The sequence below is a fragment of the Salvelinus fontinalis genome, chromosome 37, assembly GCF_029448725.1.
Source record: "Salvelinus fontinalis isolate EN_2023a chromosome 37, ASM2944872v1, whole genome shotgun sequence".
In the NCBI taxonomy this organism is placed as follows: Eukaryota; Metazoa; Chordata; class Actinopteri; order Salmoniformes; family Salmonidae; genus Salvelinus; species Salvelinus fontinalis.
Window position 1 is genome coordinate 14,575,249 of NC_074701.1, and position 18,017 is coordinate 14,593,265.

Consider the following 18,017-nt stretch of genomic DNA (forward strand, 5'->3'; position numbering starts at 1 on the left):
AATGTGACATTAGCATTAATTTCCACATTGGCCCTGGCCACCGAGTCATGGAGTTGGCCTCTGTTTAATAGGGTTATGGCTAGATGGACTCGTTTTTGTAAAATTAACGTCAGATTTTACTTTTCGTAGCAGTTTAGGATAATTTACGCAGCAGTTAGGATAATTAGGTTAAGGTTATGAAAGGGTTAGCTTAAATTAAGAAAACATATTACACTTTTGACGTTCATTTGACAAAAGCTGGACCGTTTAATAGTGCCTACAAAAAGCCGCCATTATCCCTCTCTATTCTAATCAGGCACCACTGAGCCAACCTGCTGTGTCGTTAATGCTGGGTCCTTCCTCTCTGCATGTTTGGCCAACAAGGGGATATCCGTGATCCGACCTTATTCGTGACTGTTGTTTTTGTTTTGCAACCAAGTAAAATGTACTACAAGTTAAATGGAGTTACACAAAGACTTGCCGGATCGGCACCGAGTGCGTACAGCCCTCAGGTAGGTACAGAAAGCATGTCCAGCAGGCAGTCAAATATGTAAAAATGCACTAATGACCTTCACATTGTTAGCTAGCTAACGTTAGCTAATAAGGTTGTTTTCAATTGGGCACAACAAACACATGTATTGATTTACACAACATGGCTAAGAAATCTCGCCACATTATATATTTGTTTTATAACAGTTAATTTGCTAGTTAATGTTGTGGTTGGCTAAGGTGGCTCGACCGACAAAGCTAGCAAACACATTAGCCCTAGCTAGTAAGTTGGTGCCGGTTAGCTAGCAGCGTTTTGTTGCAGAGACATTCCGGATTAGTCTGTGAATTTCCAGACTAGACCATTTTTGGCGTATTGCTACCATTCTCATTTCGGAATGTGCATTCCACATTGTGAAAAAAAAGAGGAGAAATAGGAAAAATGTGTTACACCACCATTGTAATTATTCGCTCCTATGGCCTATGTATTGCCTACCCCCTCATGCCTTTTGCACACATTGTATATAGATTCTATTTTTTTCCTTTTTTCCCCCTACTATGTTATTGACTTGTTTATTGTTTACTCCATGTGTAACTCTGTGTTGTTGTCTGTTCACACTGCTATGCTTTATCTTGGCCAGGTCGCAGTTGCAAATGAGAACTTGTTCTCAACTAGCCTACCTGGTTAAATAAAGGTGATATATAAAAAAATCTATGTGTCGGATCGGCAGGTAACCTAGTGGTTAGAGCGTTGGGCCGGTAACCGAAAGGTTGCTTGATCAAATCCCCGAGCTGTAAAAATATGTCGTTCTGCCCCTGACAGTTGACCCACTGTTCCCCGGTAGGCCGTCATTGTAAATAAGAATCTGTTATTAGCTGACTTGCCTAGTGAAATAAAGGTTCAATTAAAAAAGAGCCAATTTATGCTTGAGCCGAAAATGTGGTCGGATGCGCCGTGTTTGTAATTTATTTAATTTTACCTTTATTTAACTCGGCAAGTCAGTTAAGAGCAAATTCTTATTTTCAATGACGGCCTAGGAACAGCAATTGCGGAGTCTCTCGAGGCAAAATTGAGCTCCCACTGCATCCCATTCACCTTGCAAATTTTGTAACAATGTGGAGGGCTCCGCATTGACATGATTGGTTGGCGGGAGGTTCTGTCCACAGTGATGTACTGGGCCGTATGCACTACCCTCTGTAATGCCTTGCGCTCACTTCCTTGACAATTTCCTTCACAAGCCCTGCTGCTTGTTGAAGCCAATAAGTATGAATGCCCTGATTTCTGCAGAGGCCATATCACCCTGAATGCTGCATGGGCAATGCAGATGGCGGAATGACCATGCAACACCTTTAACGCCTAGATAACACTGATGGTTTTATTGCGTAAAATGGTATACAGCATCATCTGGATATGTGTGCAACAAAAGTTAAACATTCACCTTCTGCTACCATTTCTGTCAATCTGACGACGTATACAGTTTGAAACATACTTTCAATAAATTCAACGTATGCACCACACAAAACGCACTGCAACTGCCTTTGCAACCCAATGCTACAAGGCAAATGCAGCATTCCATTTTAAAATGAATGTACTTCTGATGTACCAAAATGCAAAGACGCTGTCGGTGTGATGTAGGCGTAACAAGAAACCCAAACCGGCTGCGCGCGTGCGCTATCGTGCATACATTTATTTTGTCCCCCTACACCAAACACGATCACGACACGCAGGTCAAATATCAAAACAAGCTCTGAACCAATGAAATTAATTTGGGTACAGATCGAAAAGCATTTAACATGTATGGCAATTTAGCTAGTTAACTTGCTAGCTAATGTTAATTTGTCCTATTTAGCTAGCTTGCTGTTGCTAGCTAATTTGTCCTGGGATATAAACATTGAGTTGTTATTTTACTTGAAATGCACAAGGACCTCTACTCCGACAATTAATCCACACAAAACGGCCAACCGAATCGTTTCTAGTCATCTCTCCTCCTTCCAGGCTTTTTCATCTTTGAACTTATATGGTGATTGCATCTAAACTTTCATTGTATTACCACGACAACCGTCAGCAAAGTTTGTCTTTCAATCATCCACGTGGGTATAACCAATGAGGAGATGGCACGTGGATACCTGCTTCTATAAACCAATGAGGAGATGGGAGAGGCAGGACTTTCAGCGCGATCTGCGTCAGAAATAGGAATGACTTCTATTTTAGGCCCTGGCAACGCAGACGCTCGTTGGTGCAATAATTGAATAACATGGATTTCTAAATTCATTTTGCGACGTGTCCGGTCTGGTCAGCATGTAACCCTGCACCGACTGCAAGGCACTACAGAGGGTAGTGCGTACGGCCCAGTACATCACTAGGGCAAAGCTTCCTGCCATCCAGGACCTCTATACCAGGCGGTAGGGGGTACCAGTACATAATAAATGTGCAGGGTTAGTTGAGGTAATATGTACTTGCTTAGTTTTTTTTAACTAGGCAAGTCGGTTAAGAACAAATTCATATTTACAATGACGGCCTACACCGGCCAAACCCGGACGAGCCCGTCCCTCCTAATTAAGGTGCCACCAAACTCCTGTGACATATAGGTAGTGGTAAAGGGACTATGCACAGCAAGTAGCAGCAGAAGTGTAAAAGAAGTGGTTAATGCAGATAGTCCAGGTATCAATTTGATGAACTGTTTAGCAGTCTTATGGCTTGGATGTTGAAGCTGTTAAGGAGCCTTTTGTGCTACTTTTTAAAAAACTTTAGTTTATTTAATTTTGTATTTATTTTTCTAGCAAATAGTCTGTCTTAACCAACAATGCAGAGTTGTATTTTTAAGAGCTTGTAAGTAAGCATTATATGGTAAGATCTACACCTGTTTGTATTTGGCGCATGTGACAAATAGAATTAGATTTGATTTACACTATCCCCCAAAAACCTACCACCCTATCCCACTACTTGGCCCTAAACGGTCCTACACCAGGCTGTCGGCCTGGGAGGATGGAACCCCTTCTCACAACTTTCTTTAGATCTTCTCCAGTAAAATCTCTCTCAACCAAATATTTTGCTGCTGCTGCAACTACCACAGCTATCTTCTGGCTATAAATGCAAGAAATCCAACCTTACTAAAACTCATCCTCTGGCTCTCTCTCTCTCTCTTCAGGCCTACTCACTGGGGAGCTCCCAGTTGACTCACTCATCCTTGGGCTCTCCTCTACCCTCTTCATTGCCTCAGTATAGGAAACGTTTTACATCTCTCTCTCTTTCAGGCGGATACACAAAAAATCGAAACAATTCCTGTTCTCAAAACTTTCACAGATGTAACCATTCCCAGTTTGTCCTTTACCCAGCCCGATACAATGAAGGGGTCGGCCCAAAAGCAGGAATCCACTCTTTACAAAAATCCAAAATCATCTGGTAGGATTATCAGGGAAAACGTTGAAAGTCTCCACTACACCTGTCGCCGCAGGTAGGTCCCCTTCATCCTGGACTGGCTCAACCTCAGAATCCTCACCGCTGCCATCTGACACCATTTGTAGATCATCAAGTTTCTCAAGCACATGGAGACCTATAAGTCAATCAGGAGACGTATTTATGTACACCTCGAACGAAGGTGTATACTCAGACAAATCTCTGATCTTAACAGCGCCATTCTTACGCTTTCGCGTCATCGCACCTCTGTCCGAAAGTTGTGGTTATTACCAACTTCTCATGAGGTCAGTGATCTTCAGGTCGGGAAGTTTGTAAGGGCTGTCGTTCTCCTCATCCTCGGACGAGGAGAGGAGAGAAGGATCAGTAGACCAAAATGCAGCATTAGGAAAATAAGCCATCTCTTTATTCGTAACGACGGCACACGAAAACAAACACTTTCAAAATTACAAAAACAAGAAAACGACGTAGACGAAAAAACATGAACTTACATAACTAACGTAAAACTCACGGACAGGAACAGACTACATCAAAACGAAACGAACAACCGAACAGTCCCGTATGGTGCAAAACATAACACAGATACGGAAGACAATCACCCACAAACAAACAGTGAGAACACCCTACCTAAATATGACTCTTAATTAGAGGAAAACGCAAACCACCTGCCTCTAATTAAGAGCCATACCAGGCAACCCAAAACCAACATAGAAACAGAAAACATAGACTGCCCACCCAAAACACACGCCCTGACCATAAACACATACAAAAACAACAGAAAACAGGTCAGGACCGTTACAAAGTTGGAACTCTAGAAAGATGGCAGAGTTTCCGACTTGGAATTTCCAAGCTGGATGACCGTTCTAGGGCTTTCCCCGACTAAAACAAATCTTGGCTGACCGAAAGTCGTTCTTTCGACCAATCGATTGTCCAAAAATGTTAAACATGTATTTTTCCATATAGACACACCCTATGTGTTTGAATGAAGTCGACTATATGCATTGAGCTTGTCTGAGGCTTTTAGCTTACGATTTGATGAAGTAAGACGACTGCTTCGAGGGCGCCAGAGATCTAGATAACCAGAAGAAAAAACACTTAACCTGACCCAACTATTCTCCTCCTGCTGGCTGTCGCAGATTCTGCCATTACTCTCCTGAAGTTGCCAGTAATAGGCAACACGAGGAGTCGGCAACCTTTGTCATGTTGAATGCAAATGTATCTTACCATTTCTACCGATCTGTGTGGCAGTTATTGTTTTCATATGCACATTTTCGTGAAACCGATTAATTTATAATAACTTTTTCATATCTCAAAATTATTGTCATGTGGTTAATCAATTCTATCTAAATGATGCAAACCTAAAAAGTAACTTATATTGCAATTACCAACTATTTAAAAGTAGCCAACAAATAGATTGCAGCCTGTAGGTAGAAAATATCCTGACTCAAAAATAAATATTCTATAAATCACATTGGCTACACATGGCCTGTCTACAACGAACTTGAAACATTGTATTAACTTGGCTCCAGCCCGAATGCAACATTGTATAAAATATTCTGGGCCCTCAGTTTCCCAGGCCAGTGGGCTTGGGACAGACACAGCTGTAGGCTATTTGCGCAAGGGATAAGAAGCCGTGCTTGACTTAGGCAGGAGCTCACCGGAGCTGAGTACCTGCACCTCAAATGTTCTACTGCTTGAGTTCCTGTTCCTCTTATAGAATATCAGCTCAGAAGTATTGTGGTGCTCCTGCACTTAAATATGAACTGTACTAGCACCCAAAATGAGTAATGGAACCTATTTCAGTCCTAGTCAACCACTGATAAGAAGTAATCCGGTAGGCTTATTTTATGATGTTTCCACTGGATCCAAGCATGACATTTTTCCCTTTCACACCGAGTAGTTATCGAAAACGGGAGCGCTGTAAATATTAGTCAAATACATTGAGGAACTATTGTAATTCTCAATGGATGTAAAGATAGACTTTGTTTGCTTGCTGTTTTAGGTGAAAACATGACTTTGAGAAGCTCCACGGGTCATTAGTGGTGGTGCATTAAGCCAATCAGAAATACTATCAGATCCCAAAATGGGCACATTTTATATGCCTACATTTGCGCGCAGGCCAGGTAGCCTATAGGCCTACTTCTATGCATGCCCTTACTCAACATTGATAGTAGTGCTCAAAACAAAATACAATTGACTCTTAAATGGAATGAAATAAACCAAAACTTGTTTCTCACAAGTGTAGCATAGGTTGTGCACTGCAAACAATGTGTCAACTCAGATAATGGGAAGACTGCAATACCATTGAATGCATTAAAATAAATTACCGTAACAAGCGTTGTAGATTAGGAATTAACGGTAAATGTACTACTGGTGGTATATGTAAGGGGGGTATTGATAGACTCTAACAATAAAACACAAGAAATTCACTCAATTTAAGTTATGAAACAATGAATGTGCACAATTTGGTGGGGGAGAGTGCATTCTGGAGAGAAAGTGCATTGTGCATCTGGTCGCATGGTCAATCCGACGTCTCCATTGGCCATGCAGCATTTAGGGTGATATGGCCTCAGCAGAAGTCAGGCCGTTCATACTTGTGCTTCGCGGAGCAATGTAGAGCTGTTGTCAAGGAAGTAAGTTTGTATTTATACAGGATGTACCCACCTCCCCCATCAACCAATCATGTCAATGCGGCGCCATACAGAGCCCTCCGCATTGTTACAAAATTTGGAAGGCGCACGGCGATGTGGTACAGAGCTCGATTTGGCCTCGAAGCTCATGCTCCAATACCTTATGCCCAACTCAGGGAGTTAACAGCTCGTGGCTGAGGTGTGGGGGGCGGTCCTTGAAGATACTGCTAGTACCGTGGCGAGTAATATGTAAACTACCAAAGATGCATAGATGGCTCATTCGTTACTTCTGTACCCTAATAAGGTATCTAGCTAATTTTTATAGCTAGCAAACGCTACCTATGAAACAGTCCTAGCTATGTTGAGTGAGCCACAACCACACCACTTTTGACCCTGTTGACCTTATCGGTGAGGGAGGAGTGCCCTTCTCAAATCCAGCAGTAATCTGCACCGGTTGGTCATGCTGTAAACAAGGCAGCATGATGTATTGTTCAGAAACATTCATCTCTTTTCCATAACTACTTTGGAAGATAGAATTATTTGGAAGGCATATAAAGGGTTAGCCAAGCAATCACCTTTGCACGTGTAAACAGCAGACCTCCTAATCCTTACTACATGCGTAAAGGGACACTTTGTGGTTTTGGCAATGAAGCCCTTTATCTACTTGCCCAGTCAGATGAACTCATGGATACCATTTTTATGTCTCTGCGTGCAGTTTGAAGGAAGTTAACTAGCATTAGCACAATTGGTAACTAGCGTTAGCACAATGACTGAAGGTTTATGGTAACAGCTAGCATGCTTTAGTTAGAGGTCGTTTTGCAAGCCAATGCTAACTTCCTTCATACTGGACACGGAGAAATACAATTGGTATCCATGAGTTCATCTGACTCTGACTCTGGGGAAGTAATCCCAACAATCCCAAAGTATTTTTTAACATAAGTCAGTTTTGAGATGAATTCGCAGGAGGGGGTCTTCCTAGGGCATACATCTACATTATGTATTTATTTTTTCAGTGGCAGCCACGATTTAGCAACAACAGTGCACCTCTGCTAAATGCATATAGGGAAAACACTGATAGGACCAACTATGTGTTTGTGGATGTTTGGGTCATGTGGTTTCCACAGTCTAAAGTTTTGTTGTCTCTCTAGGGGTTGAGGGTTACAGTGCCCACGGAGGCCCCTCCAATGATCTTTGCCACCCCAACCAAATATGTGTCGGAGGCAGGGAACACGGTGGAGTACCTGGGAAACAACAAAGTCCCTGACCTACAGAAACTCTTCCAGGTACAGACACTGCACTAACCTTTTGTTCGACCCACACGCTGCTTGGCTTCCTAGGGTCATTGGTGTTCTGTGATAATCACAGAACCTCAATAACCCAGGAAGCTTGTGTAGGAGTTTTTCCTTCTTGACCTTGGTTTGTTAGAAGATAAAGCCATCTACTCCTGTGGTCATTTACTTTGACCATGAACTTTCACTGCCAAAATTCCTACTAGTTCCGACTAGTTTTCTAGGAAGTTATACACGCCTCTGTCCCTGCAGTGAAGTTGTGGGCAATGATAAAGTTTGGACTTCAATAAAATATGACATGTCTCAGGATTCCCCCTGTGACTCACAGTGGGGAGTGGGAGACTATCACATTTCTCATTCTCTTTATTCTGTCTACATTGCAGAAGTCTGACGGTATCCCTGTGCACCTGAAGAGAGGCCTGATGGACAAGATGCTGTACAGGACCACCATGGGCCTGACCATTGGAGGGACCCTCTACTGCCTGATGGCTCTTTACATAGCTGCCCAGCCAAGGAAGTGATATCTGCTTATCCAGCCTCTTCCCCTTCAAGGGTCCAACAGGATTCTATATGATTTAGGAGCAATAATGTGGATGATTGTGCTCAGACAGTCAAGGAAATGAATCCCTTTACTCTCAATTATGTCCCCTTGTCTTATTGATTGCCTAGTTTCATGTTAAGGTTTTCATCAGACTCAAATAATCTATACTTTGTCAAATTTAAGTCCATGTAATATCACTACTTTCCCTAACTTACTTGCTCTGTGTTCTTGTGCAAGTTGTGCATTTCCACATGTATATCTCTACTGATGTCTCGGTAACAACCAGCACCATATCAGTGGTACATGACTATGATGGCTAGAGTATCAACAATCTACATTTTAAAAAAAGTCTGTCCGTGTTTTCTGCCAGAGCACTCCCCTATGTGTGGAAAGAATTTGAGGTCTCATTACATGGATGACTTTGGGTGCTCTTTTGTTCTGGATGAGAGGGTGGATGGGGCTACCACCTTTTTTCAAAGCTAATAATGAGGTGGTACTTCAGGTTGTGTGATATTATTCATTGGTTTCTTTCTGTAATAAACTCTGCTTTTGAGGAGTCACATTTGCATGCCCCCCAAGTCCCTATTTAATGGTGCAGAGGTTGAGTTGTCATTTAGTCTGCATACTAACTGATGGTGTTCTGTAAAAAAGGGAGTGCACAGAGTATCTGACAAGTCATTGTCATTTTGTCTTGGGATAATAAAGTATATTTTGTTTGTAAAACTTTTTTTTTTAGCTTTCTTTCATTTTGTTACCTATCTGCTTCTAAGAATAGCTGACCATTATAGTGGGAACCATGAACGAATGCTAGTTGGACGTTCTAATTCAACTTGTAGATTTCTTTTAACATGTCATTGATTTTCCAACGTCGTCCTGGCAGACCAACTCAAGTCCGGCCAATTAAAAATGTGTATGACCTTGAGTATCGGGCTTCATCGAGGGGAAGCAGATATCTTGTCCGGCCAACAAAATGATGGCTGCATTTAATCTAGCCACTTCAGCTATTAGTTTGTATTTGTTGAAAAATAGGCTGTGGGTGGAAGTCTGTTTTAGAATGGCTCTGAAGTAAATAATTGACCTACTGACAGTTAAAACGGATGTCTGAAATAGGCTGTTACCATTTTAGGAGTAGCTATGTGCCTTTATTATACAACCAATCCCAAACCTATTGGGATCAATCTGATCATTTCAGTCACTGAAAGCGTCAACACACAGACATGCTTTTTCTGTATTGTCATTCAGCTACACTACAGTAAATTGGAGTGTTTGACTCTTGAAATCATAACTACCACGTAAAGCTGTAGCTACATGTGCTTAAACTGGAAACGCTGGAAAAGTTAAGTGGGTGGAATGGTGTTTCATCTTGTTTCCCCGCCATTTCTCACTCAAACTCAGTAACCTATCAGTGACTGAGTGAACACAGACATTAAAAGCCCAATGCAGGTCTTTTCTATCAATATCAAATTTCTGATTAACAATCAAGTACCTTAATAGTTTAACATTAAAATTGGCAAAAAAACTCGGGAGGGGAAAACAAACCACGCTGAACAAAATATAAACACAACATGTAAAGTGTTGGTCCCATGTTTCATGAGCTGAAATTAAAAATCCAGAAATTGTCCATATGCACAAAAAGCTTATTTCTCTCAAATGTTGTGCACAAATTTGTTTACATCCCTGTTACTGAGCATGTGTGTAACCTTTATTTAACTAGGCAAGTCAGTTAAGAACAAATTCTTATTTACAATGACAGCCTACCCTGGTCAAACCCGGACGATGCTGGGCCAATTGTGCGCCGCCCTATGGGACTCCCAAACACAGCCAGATGTGATGCAGCCTGGATTTGAACCCAGTACTGCAGTAACGCCTCTTGCACTGAGATGCAGTGCAGTGCCTTAGCATTTCTCCTTTGCCAAGATAATCCATCCACCTGACAAGTGTGGCATATCAAGAATATCAAGAAGCTGATTAAACAGCATGATCATTACACAGGTGCACCTTGTGCTGTGGACCACACGAAAAATACTTTAAAATGTGCAGTTTTGTCACACAACACAATGCCACAGATGTATCAAGTTTTGAGGGAGCATGCAATTTGTATGCTCACTGCAGGAATGTCCACCAGAGCTGTTGCAAGAATATTTCATGTTCATTTCTCTAACATAAGATGCCTCCAACGTTGTTTTAGAGAATTTGGCTGTACGTTCAACCGGCCTCACAACCGCAGACCATGTGTAACCACACCAGCCCAGGACCTCCATATCTGGCTTCTTCACCTGCGGTATTGTCTGAGGGGGAGTGCTGGTGATGTCACCAGGCAAGCCGAAACTCCCGCCGATGCAAACAGGCTGATTAGAAGGTCCTGTGTAGATTGCATTTTCAACCAGCAACTATCGGGAAATAATGTTAGTTTCATCAGTTGTTGTACAATATGATACGAAACACAGGGAATTGTGACTGTACTGGGCCTTTAACTGTACTGCTGTGTGATTCTGGTGGGGGGAAGTGGGTGCTATACATCTGTGGTTTTGAGGGGAAGGGGAATGAAAAGGTACCCCCTGTCAGCAGAGTGACTGATAGAAGCCTGGTGAGTAATCTAACAACTAAACCCGTTCTGATCGTCCAATCTGTCTGTTTATCTCAGCAGGAGAGCGGGGAGAGGGAGAGAGAACATCCCCAGTGGAAAACTAAAAAACGCTAGGCTACAGTCCTCGTACGCCTCGCAAACAACAACAGCCTTATTCCAATTCTTTATGCCCAAGCACATCTTATCAGTGTTGTGCCATCGACCGGTAAACATTTAAATACATAATGATAAATGCTTATTAGCAGTAATTATTTATACGCAGTCATACAACGGATGCTATGCGCACACACAATACACCATTAGTTTTGTGATTCACATGGCAACAGTTGGCCAGTTGGCCTACACCTTGAGCTAGAGAGGTCTTTTCTCTCTCCGTGGCATTGGAGAATCATTTCACTGCTCTGATAAACAACACAACGTCCTAGCTATCTGTTTTGTTATATCTCCTTTCTGTGCAATTGAATTTTATTTGTGCCTGTAACCACTTGTAGGCAACTGGTATATAATTGATTAATTCATAAGAATGGTGTTTTACGAGTCGAACAAAGCAAAAGAGCGTATCCAGGGATGAACAAAGTCTGTGGACTTGTTGCCAATTAAAAAGGAGGGCCGGTGAGTTATCAACAGGCGTTTATTGCAGACAAATAGCCCCTCGGACGAAAAACGCCTTGTCTGTGTGAGTGTGTTTTCCATCGCTCTGCAGTACTAACTCCTGTCTGAAGCCATCAAGTGCTCAGGACAGGTTTATCGATGCAAAGGGCGAGGTTCTATTGCTTCACCAAACTGAGTGTGAGTTGATGACACATGGATGAGAAAGGAGAAGATGGGGTAGTTCTATCACAGAAACATGATAAATAAGTGATAGACTATAGGCCAGTCAATCCAGCTGGCTGCTGTCATTTTCATCATTTCACATGGCGTGTGTGGAGAGGACTGAAGGAGGAGAGAGAAGAGGTGGCACTTGCTATTTGATGCTTCTGTCCTTTTTTCTGTCTGGAACTCCTATAAGAGATGCAGCAGACGGTGGGTGTTCTAAAGCCTGTGTGTGTCTTTCTTTTTCTCTGTCTATCTGCTTCTCTCTCTGTATCTCTACATCTTGTTTTGGCAGGAGGAAAAGGTGTGTGTGGTGGAATCAGGAGGTGAAAGTGGGCAAGGGGACATGACGCACCTAATGAGCTGAATTGACTTTTCCAGACCTCATTCATTCTGCATTTTAGTGGATTTAGAGACAAGCGAGAAGATTTGCATGAAATAAACAGCAGACGTTGTGACCGGCCTACCTATCAAACGCTAAATAATCCGAACCACCTGGGGGACAGACATTTGATGTGGCAGAGAAAGGGAGGGAGGGAGGGAGGAGGAGGGAGTAGCAAGTCTGATCAGGGAATAGAAAAGACCAACCAATCCTGAGGGATAGACTGGGAAGGTCGTAATAGCGGTTAAGAACAGTTAGTAAGAAGAGTTAGCATGCTTGTGTGTCATTTATCTCAAATCTCAAAGTGTTATTTATCTGAAAAGTAGAAATTAGGAAGGTTTGCGTTGAGGCCCTTAGTAGTCAGAGGAAGAGCGGAGAAAGTGTGATGCATGCTAATAGTGGTGAACATGAACACTGTTGGGCGATTCCACGCCAGCGTAGTCGGGGAAAAATGTGGGTAGCTCAGATTGTTCTGGCAATTCTCATATAGAAACTTCATTGGGAGGAAGGATGTTTGACATTCGTTTTACATTTGTATCACAAACCATTTTTGAGAAAATCATGATGAAAGTGGCCATTTTAGGCTCATTTTAGACCTATACATGCCTCCTGTAAGACATAATGATCTGTTAATCGTACGTGATACAGACACCATCCTGGTGTCATTATACTACTTATAGTGTTCTCTAACATATGGAGTATGTCTAGATTCTTATTTTTCTTTTTATATTGTTTGGAAAAGGAGTCTCCAACCTTGGTCCTGGAAAGCTACCTTCTTGTAGGTTTTTGATCCGACATCAGTTTTAATTAACCTGATTCAACTAAGAAAAAGAGAGCTAATTGTTCAAATCAGGTGCGGTAGATTAGAATTGCAGCGAAAACCTACAGGACGGTAGCTCTCCAGGAACAGGGTTGGAGAACCCTGGTTTGGAACAATATACTCTTCAAATATGTCAGAGTGGGCTTTCTGATACATTTAATGAATGGCCCATTTTATACACTATGTGGACACCCCTTCAAATGACTGGATTCGGCTATTTCAGCCAGACCCGTTGATGACAGGTGTATAAAATAGAGCACACAGCCATGCAATCTCCATAGACAAACATTGGGCAGTAGAATGGCCTTACTGAAGAGCTCAGTGACTTTCAACGTGGCACCGTCATAGGATGCCACCTTTCCAACAAGTCAGTTCATCAAATTTCTGTCCTGCTAGAGCTGCCCCCGGTCAACTGTAAGTGCTGTTATTGTGAAGTAGAAACGTCTAGGAGCAACAACGACTCAGCCACAAAGTGGTAGGCCACACAAGCTCACAGAACGGGAACGCCGAGTGCTGAAAATCGTATAAATTGTCTATCCTCGGTTGCAACACTCACTACCCAGTTCCAGCCTCTGGAAGCAATGTCAGCACAATAACTGTTCGTCTGGAGTTTCATGAAATGGGTTTCCAAGGCCGAGCAGCCGCACGCACACAAGCCTAAGATCACCATGCGCAATGAAAAGCGACGGCTGGGGTGGTGTAAAGATTGCCGCCATTGGACTCCGGAGCAGTGGAAATACGTTCTCTGGAGTGATGAATCATGCTTCGCTATCTGGCAGTCCAACGGATAATTCTGAGCTTGGCAGATGCCAGGAGAATGCTACCTGCCCGAATGCATAGTGCCAACTGTAAAGTTCGGTGGAGGAGGAATAATGGTCTGGGGCTGTTTTTCATGGCTCGGGCCATACCCATTAGTTCCAGTAAAGGGAAATCTTAATGCTACAGCATACAATGATGATTCTGTGCTTCAAACTTTGTGGCAACAGTTTCAGGGAAGGCCCCTTCCTGTTCCAGCATGACAATGCCCCCGTGCACAAAGCGAGGTACATACTGAAATGGTTTGTCGAGATCGGTGTGGAAGAACTTGACTGGCCTGCACTGAGCCCTGATCTCAAACCCATTGAACACCTTTGGGATGAATTGGAATGCTGACTATGAGCCAGGCCCAATCCCCTGACGTCAGTGCCCGACCTCACTAATGCTCTTGTGGCTGAATGGAAGCAAGTCCCCGCAGCAATGTTTCAACCTTTTTACCTTTATTTAACTAGGCAAGTCAGTTAAGAACAATTTTTTATTTTCAATGACGGACTAGGAACAGTGGGTTAACTGCCTTGTTCAGGGGCAGAACGACAGATTTTTACCTTGTCAGCTCAGGGATTTAATCTTTCAACCTTTCGGTTACTAGTCCAACGCTCTAACCACTAGGCTACCTGCCGCCTCATCTAGTGGACAGCCTTCCCAGGAGAGTGGAGGCTGTTACAGCAGCAAAGGGGGGACCAACTCTGTATTAATGCCCATGATTTTGGAATGAGATGTTCGATGAGCAGCTGTCCACATACTTTTGGACATGTAGTGTACATAGAAATTGATGTGATAGGTCATTAACCAATCACAGCCCTCCTTTAGGATTGCACATTCAGCAAATCACCAGCAGAGGGAGTTCCTTTTGAAAACAATTCCCCGTTCATTATGTTGGTGGTGCTCATAAAATTAATCTTAACTTCAGAATTAGCAGAGAGCCCACTCTGGAAATGTTGATGTACTTGCAGAGTATATTGTTCCAAACCAGGGTTGGGCAACTGGCAGCTCCCCGTTTGTAGGCCCGCGAATCAATTTCCAAAACAAAATAAAACAAATATTTTAATAAAACAAATTTGGAACAAGGTCGAGGTCTCAACTTAACTTACAATACATAAGGTGCCATTTCAAAATTTGGTTGTGCATCAGCAGTAACTCAGTAAGCCAATGTCTGCAAAACATTTTTAGATTGGTAAGTTAGTCTAGCGGCCAGCAATCTAAACGTGTTGTAATCATGGTTGAATGAACGACCGGGGGGGCCTCATCAATCATCAGATATCATATTAAAAACTGCAAACATGTGTCTCTATGAAGAAAAACATTTGAATTGCAGGAAATGAGGGGGGGCTGCTATAATGTTTTGCTTGTTTTCTGTATCATGTATGGTTCATGGATCATACATTTTTACAGGAGGCATGTAAAGGTCTACAAAGGGGCTAAAATGGCCACTTTCATCATGATACACATGTAAAAAGCATGTCAAACATTCTTCCTTCCAATAGGCTAGTGCCAAAGCCCCCAAAATCTTGAGATCCCCCCCCCCTACCGGAGGTAGAACGAACTCAACCATGTTTTTCCATGTCTCTAAGGTTTCCTATATATGAAATGGATTGTTGTGTAAAATATTTTACATTTACAGATTGTGAGACACTCAAACAGTGCAGAATAATGCCTAACTGCAGGGAGGGTGGGCCACATAAGCTCATGATATAACCCAATATTTCAAGGTCTAATATTGCTAAAATTTGGAATGCAAGTATTCACTTGTCTGTCCAACATACACAAACATTAGACTATCTTAAAGAATATTGGAACTATAGACTTGTAAAAACACAGATACAATTGGCAGAAATATCAACTATGAATATTTATGATGAACTTAACTTTTTGGTAGCTGTTCAACAGACTTTCCAAGTCAAATTTGCTCTCATTCAGTGCTGCATGGTCCTGCCCGACAAAAATGAATTAACACATCTTTTTTTATGTTGGGTCTATTGTAAACGGAATTACATGTTTTGGGGTCCAAGGTTCCTTGAAGGATTTTGTATCTTTAGTCCCTAGTCTTGCAATTATATATTTAGCCTCAAGTCCAATAAGGCGTTCAAAATCCAATATGACTGCTATAATAACATTTGATTAGTATTGGGGAGTAGATTCGTGGTAGTTGAACTAAATTCAACTTTAGTTTTCAGTAGTTAATAACATTTTTCCCATGTAGTGGTGTAGCTAACTACTGGAACTACACACACCTTTTATTGCAAAAAGTAGAGAAGATATGGGTGAAGTAGGCAAGAATTTACTTTCTTTTTGGGCATCAGACTAATTCTCAGTTGAAACATAGTTTGTGTGTTTAATTAGGTGTCACGTTCTGACCTTTGTTCCTTTGTTTTGTCTTTTGTTTTAGTGTGGTCAGGGTGTGAGTTGGGTGGGTTGTCTATGTTAGTTTTTCTATGATTTTCTATTTCTGTGTTTGGCCTGATATGGTTCTCAATCAGAGGCAGCTGTCAATCGTTGTCCCTGATTGGGAACCATATTTATGTAGCCTGTTTTCTGTTGGGTTTTGTGGGTGGTTGTTTTCAGTCTTTGTGTGTCTGCACCAGACAGAACTGTTTTCGGTTTTCCTTTTTGTTTCACTTTGTTAGTTTGTATTTTGTCGTATTCATTCTTATTAAAAGTCATTATGGATACGTACCACGCTGCGCATTGGTCTTCCGATCCTTCCTACTACTCCTCATCAGGGGAGGAAGAAGAAAGCCATTACAATAGGCTTAATTACACATTATCTTAACTTATAACTCTTACAGAGGGATCTGTTCTTGCAGGGATCTGTTCTTGCAGTTGGAAGTCTATGACATTTCAGATTTAGATGTAATAATTTATCACAAAGTAGTTTGTATGTAGTGAACTACTTTTTCAAAGTAACTTTAGTTAAATAACTATATTTTTAGCGTAGGGTAGCTTTAGTGTAGCTCAACTTCTTCCACCGGGAAGTAATTGGTAGCTTGGCAAACTATATTTGCATAGTAGCTTCCCCAACACTGCATTTAATGGAGGTAAAATCACCTCGAAATATGAATTTTGTAAATGAGGTATTTTTTCTGAGTTGTGTACAACACTCAAGCCTATAAAGACTGTTTTGCTGTGAATCAATTTGATTCTGAATCCAATATGGCCAACATAATTACACTCAGACACCTTCGTCTGCATACAAGTAGCCCTTGTTCATTTTGTTTTGTGATAATTCTGTCTTTAAATGGTTTCATAAGGCTCTTAATATCTGAGACTATGAGTGGCACTGCCATGCCTCTGTTGTGTTTGAATAGTTGTTCAATATGTGTTCGTGTTTTAATCTCATTCACACACTTACAGCATATCAACAATGGCCAATTCCACCAAATGTAATAACAAGCCTTTCACGACACAAGGACGCAGTAGCGTAACCAAGTTACAGGAAATGAACCGTAATACCAACTGGAATGTTATCCCAGCCTGAAAGATGCTGGGGATACTCCAGTAGTGGATTGGTTGTCTGGTTGTGAAGGAGATTCTGTACAAGGGCGGTCACAAACAGACTTGCCTTTAGATCTTTCCAACGCCTAATTGACCTGTGGGTGGAGTTTTCTTGTCGTTGAATGTGGCAAAACGTCCTGCAGGTCATGTCCTACATATTTCTTTACATTCCTTTGGAAGTCCGGTAGGGTGATAATTTGACCGATATTAACTGTGGGTGGTTGGCATTGGTTACGGACTGGGGCACGCCCAGCAGCAGTTGTGGAGAGTGACAGAACCTGTAAGGGTGACAGTCAGGTTATGCAGAGTTTAGTTAGAGTGTAGCTAGGTCATAGACCATGACTAAGAAGCGTTGGTGGTGACGGACATGGCAGGGCTCCACACACATATACAATACCAGTCAAGTTTGGACACACCTACTCATTCCAGGGTTTTTCTTAATTTTTGCGATTTTCTACATTGTAGAATAATAGTGAAGACATTAAAACTATGAAATAACACATATGGAATCATGCCGTAAGCAAAAAAGTGTTAAACAAATCAAAATGTATTTTATATTTGAGAATCTTCAAAGTAGCCTCCCTTTGCCTTGATGACAGCTTTGCACACTCATGATTTTTGGTACTACATGATTCCATTTGTGTTATTTCATAGTTTTGATTATAAGAGTAGGGGGGAGGGGGGCTAACGTAATTACAAAAGTAGGAGCTAACATATATAATCCACAGGGGAACCGTTGACTGAAAAAATAACTTTTCCTTGTCTGA

General features: G+C 41.9%; 1 protein-coding gene across 1 annotated transcript; it reads left to right on the plus strand.

Annotated features, from left to right (window-relative positions):
* The first annotated feature begins 315 nt into the window (after nt 1–315).
* Nucleotides 316–9,063, plus strand: LOC129836201 (cytochrome c oxidase subunit 7A-related protein, mitochondrial-like). Its single transcript, XM_055902056.1, has 3 exons — nt 316–491; nt 7,659–7,793; nt 8,183–9,063. The coding sequence occupies exons 1-3, from the start codon at nt 348–350 to the stop codon at nt 8,318–8,320; spliced, it is 417 nt and encodes a 138-aa protein (XP_055758031.1). The 5' UTR covers nt 316–347; the 3' UTR covers nt 8,321–9,063.
* The last annotated feature ends 8,954 nt before the right edge of the window (nt 9,064–18,017 follow it).

Coding starts and splice junctions, on each gene's coding strand:
- LOC129836201 (XM_055902056.1), top strand. CDS start 348: ATGTTTGGCCAACAAGGGGATATCCGTGATCCGACCTTATTCGTGACT. Junction 492..7,658: donor CGAGTGCGTACAGCCCTCAG/GTAGGTACAGAA, acceptor TTGTCTCTCTAG/GGGTTGAGGGTTACAGTGCC. Junction 7,794..8,182: donor ACCTACAGAAACTCTTCCAG/GTACAGACACTG, acceptor TCTACATTGCAG/AAGTCTGACGGTATCCCTGT.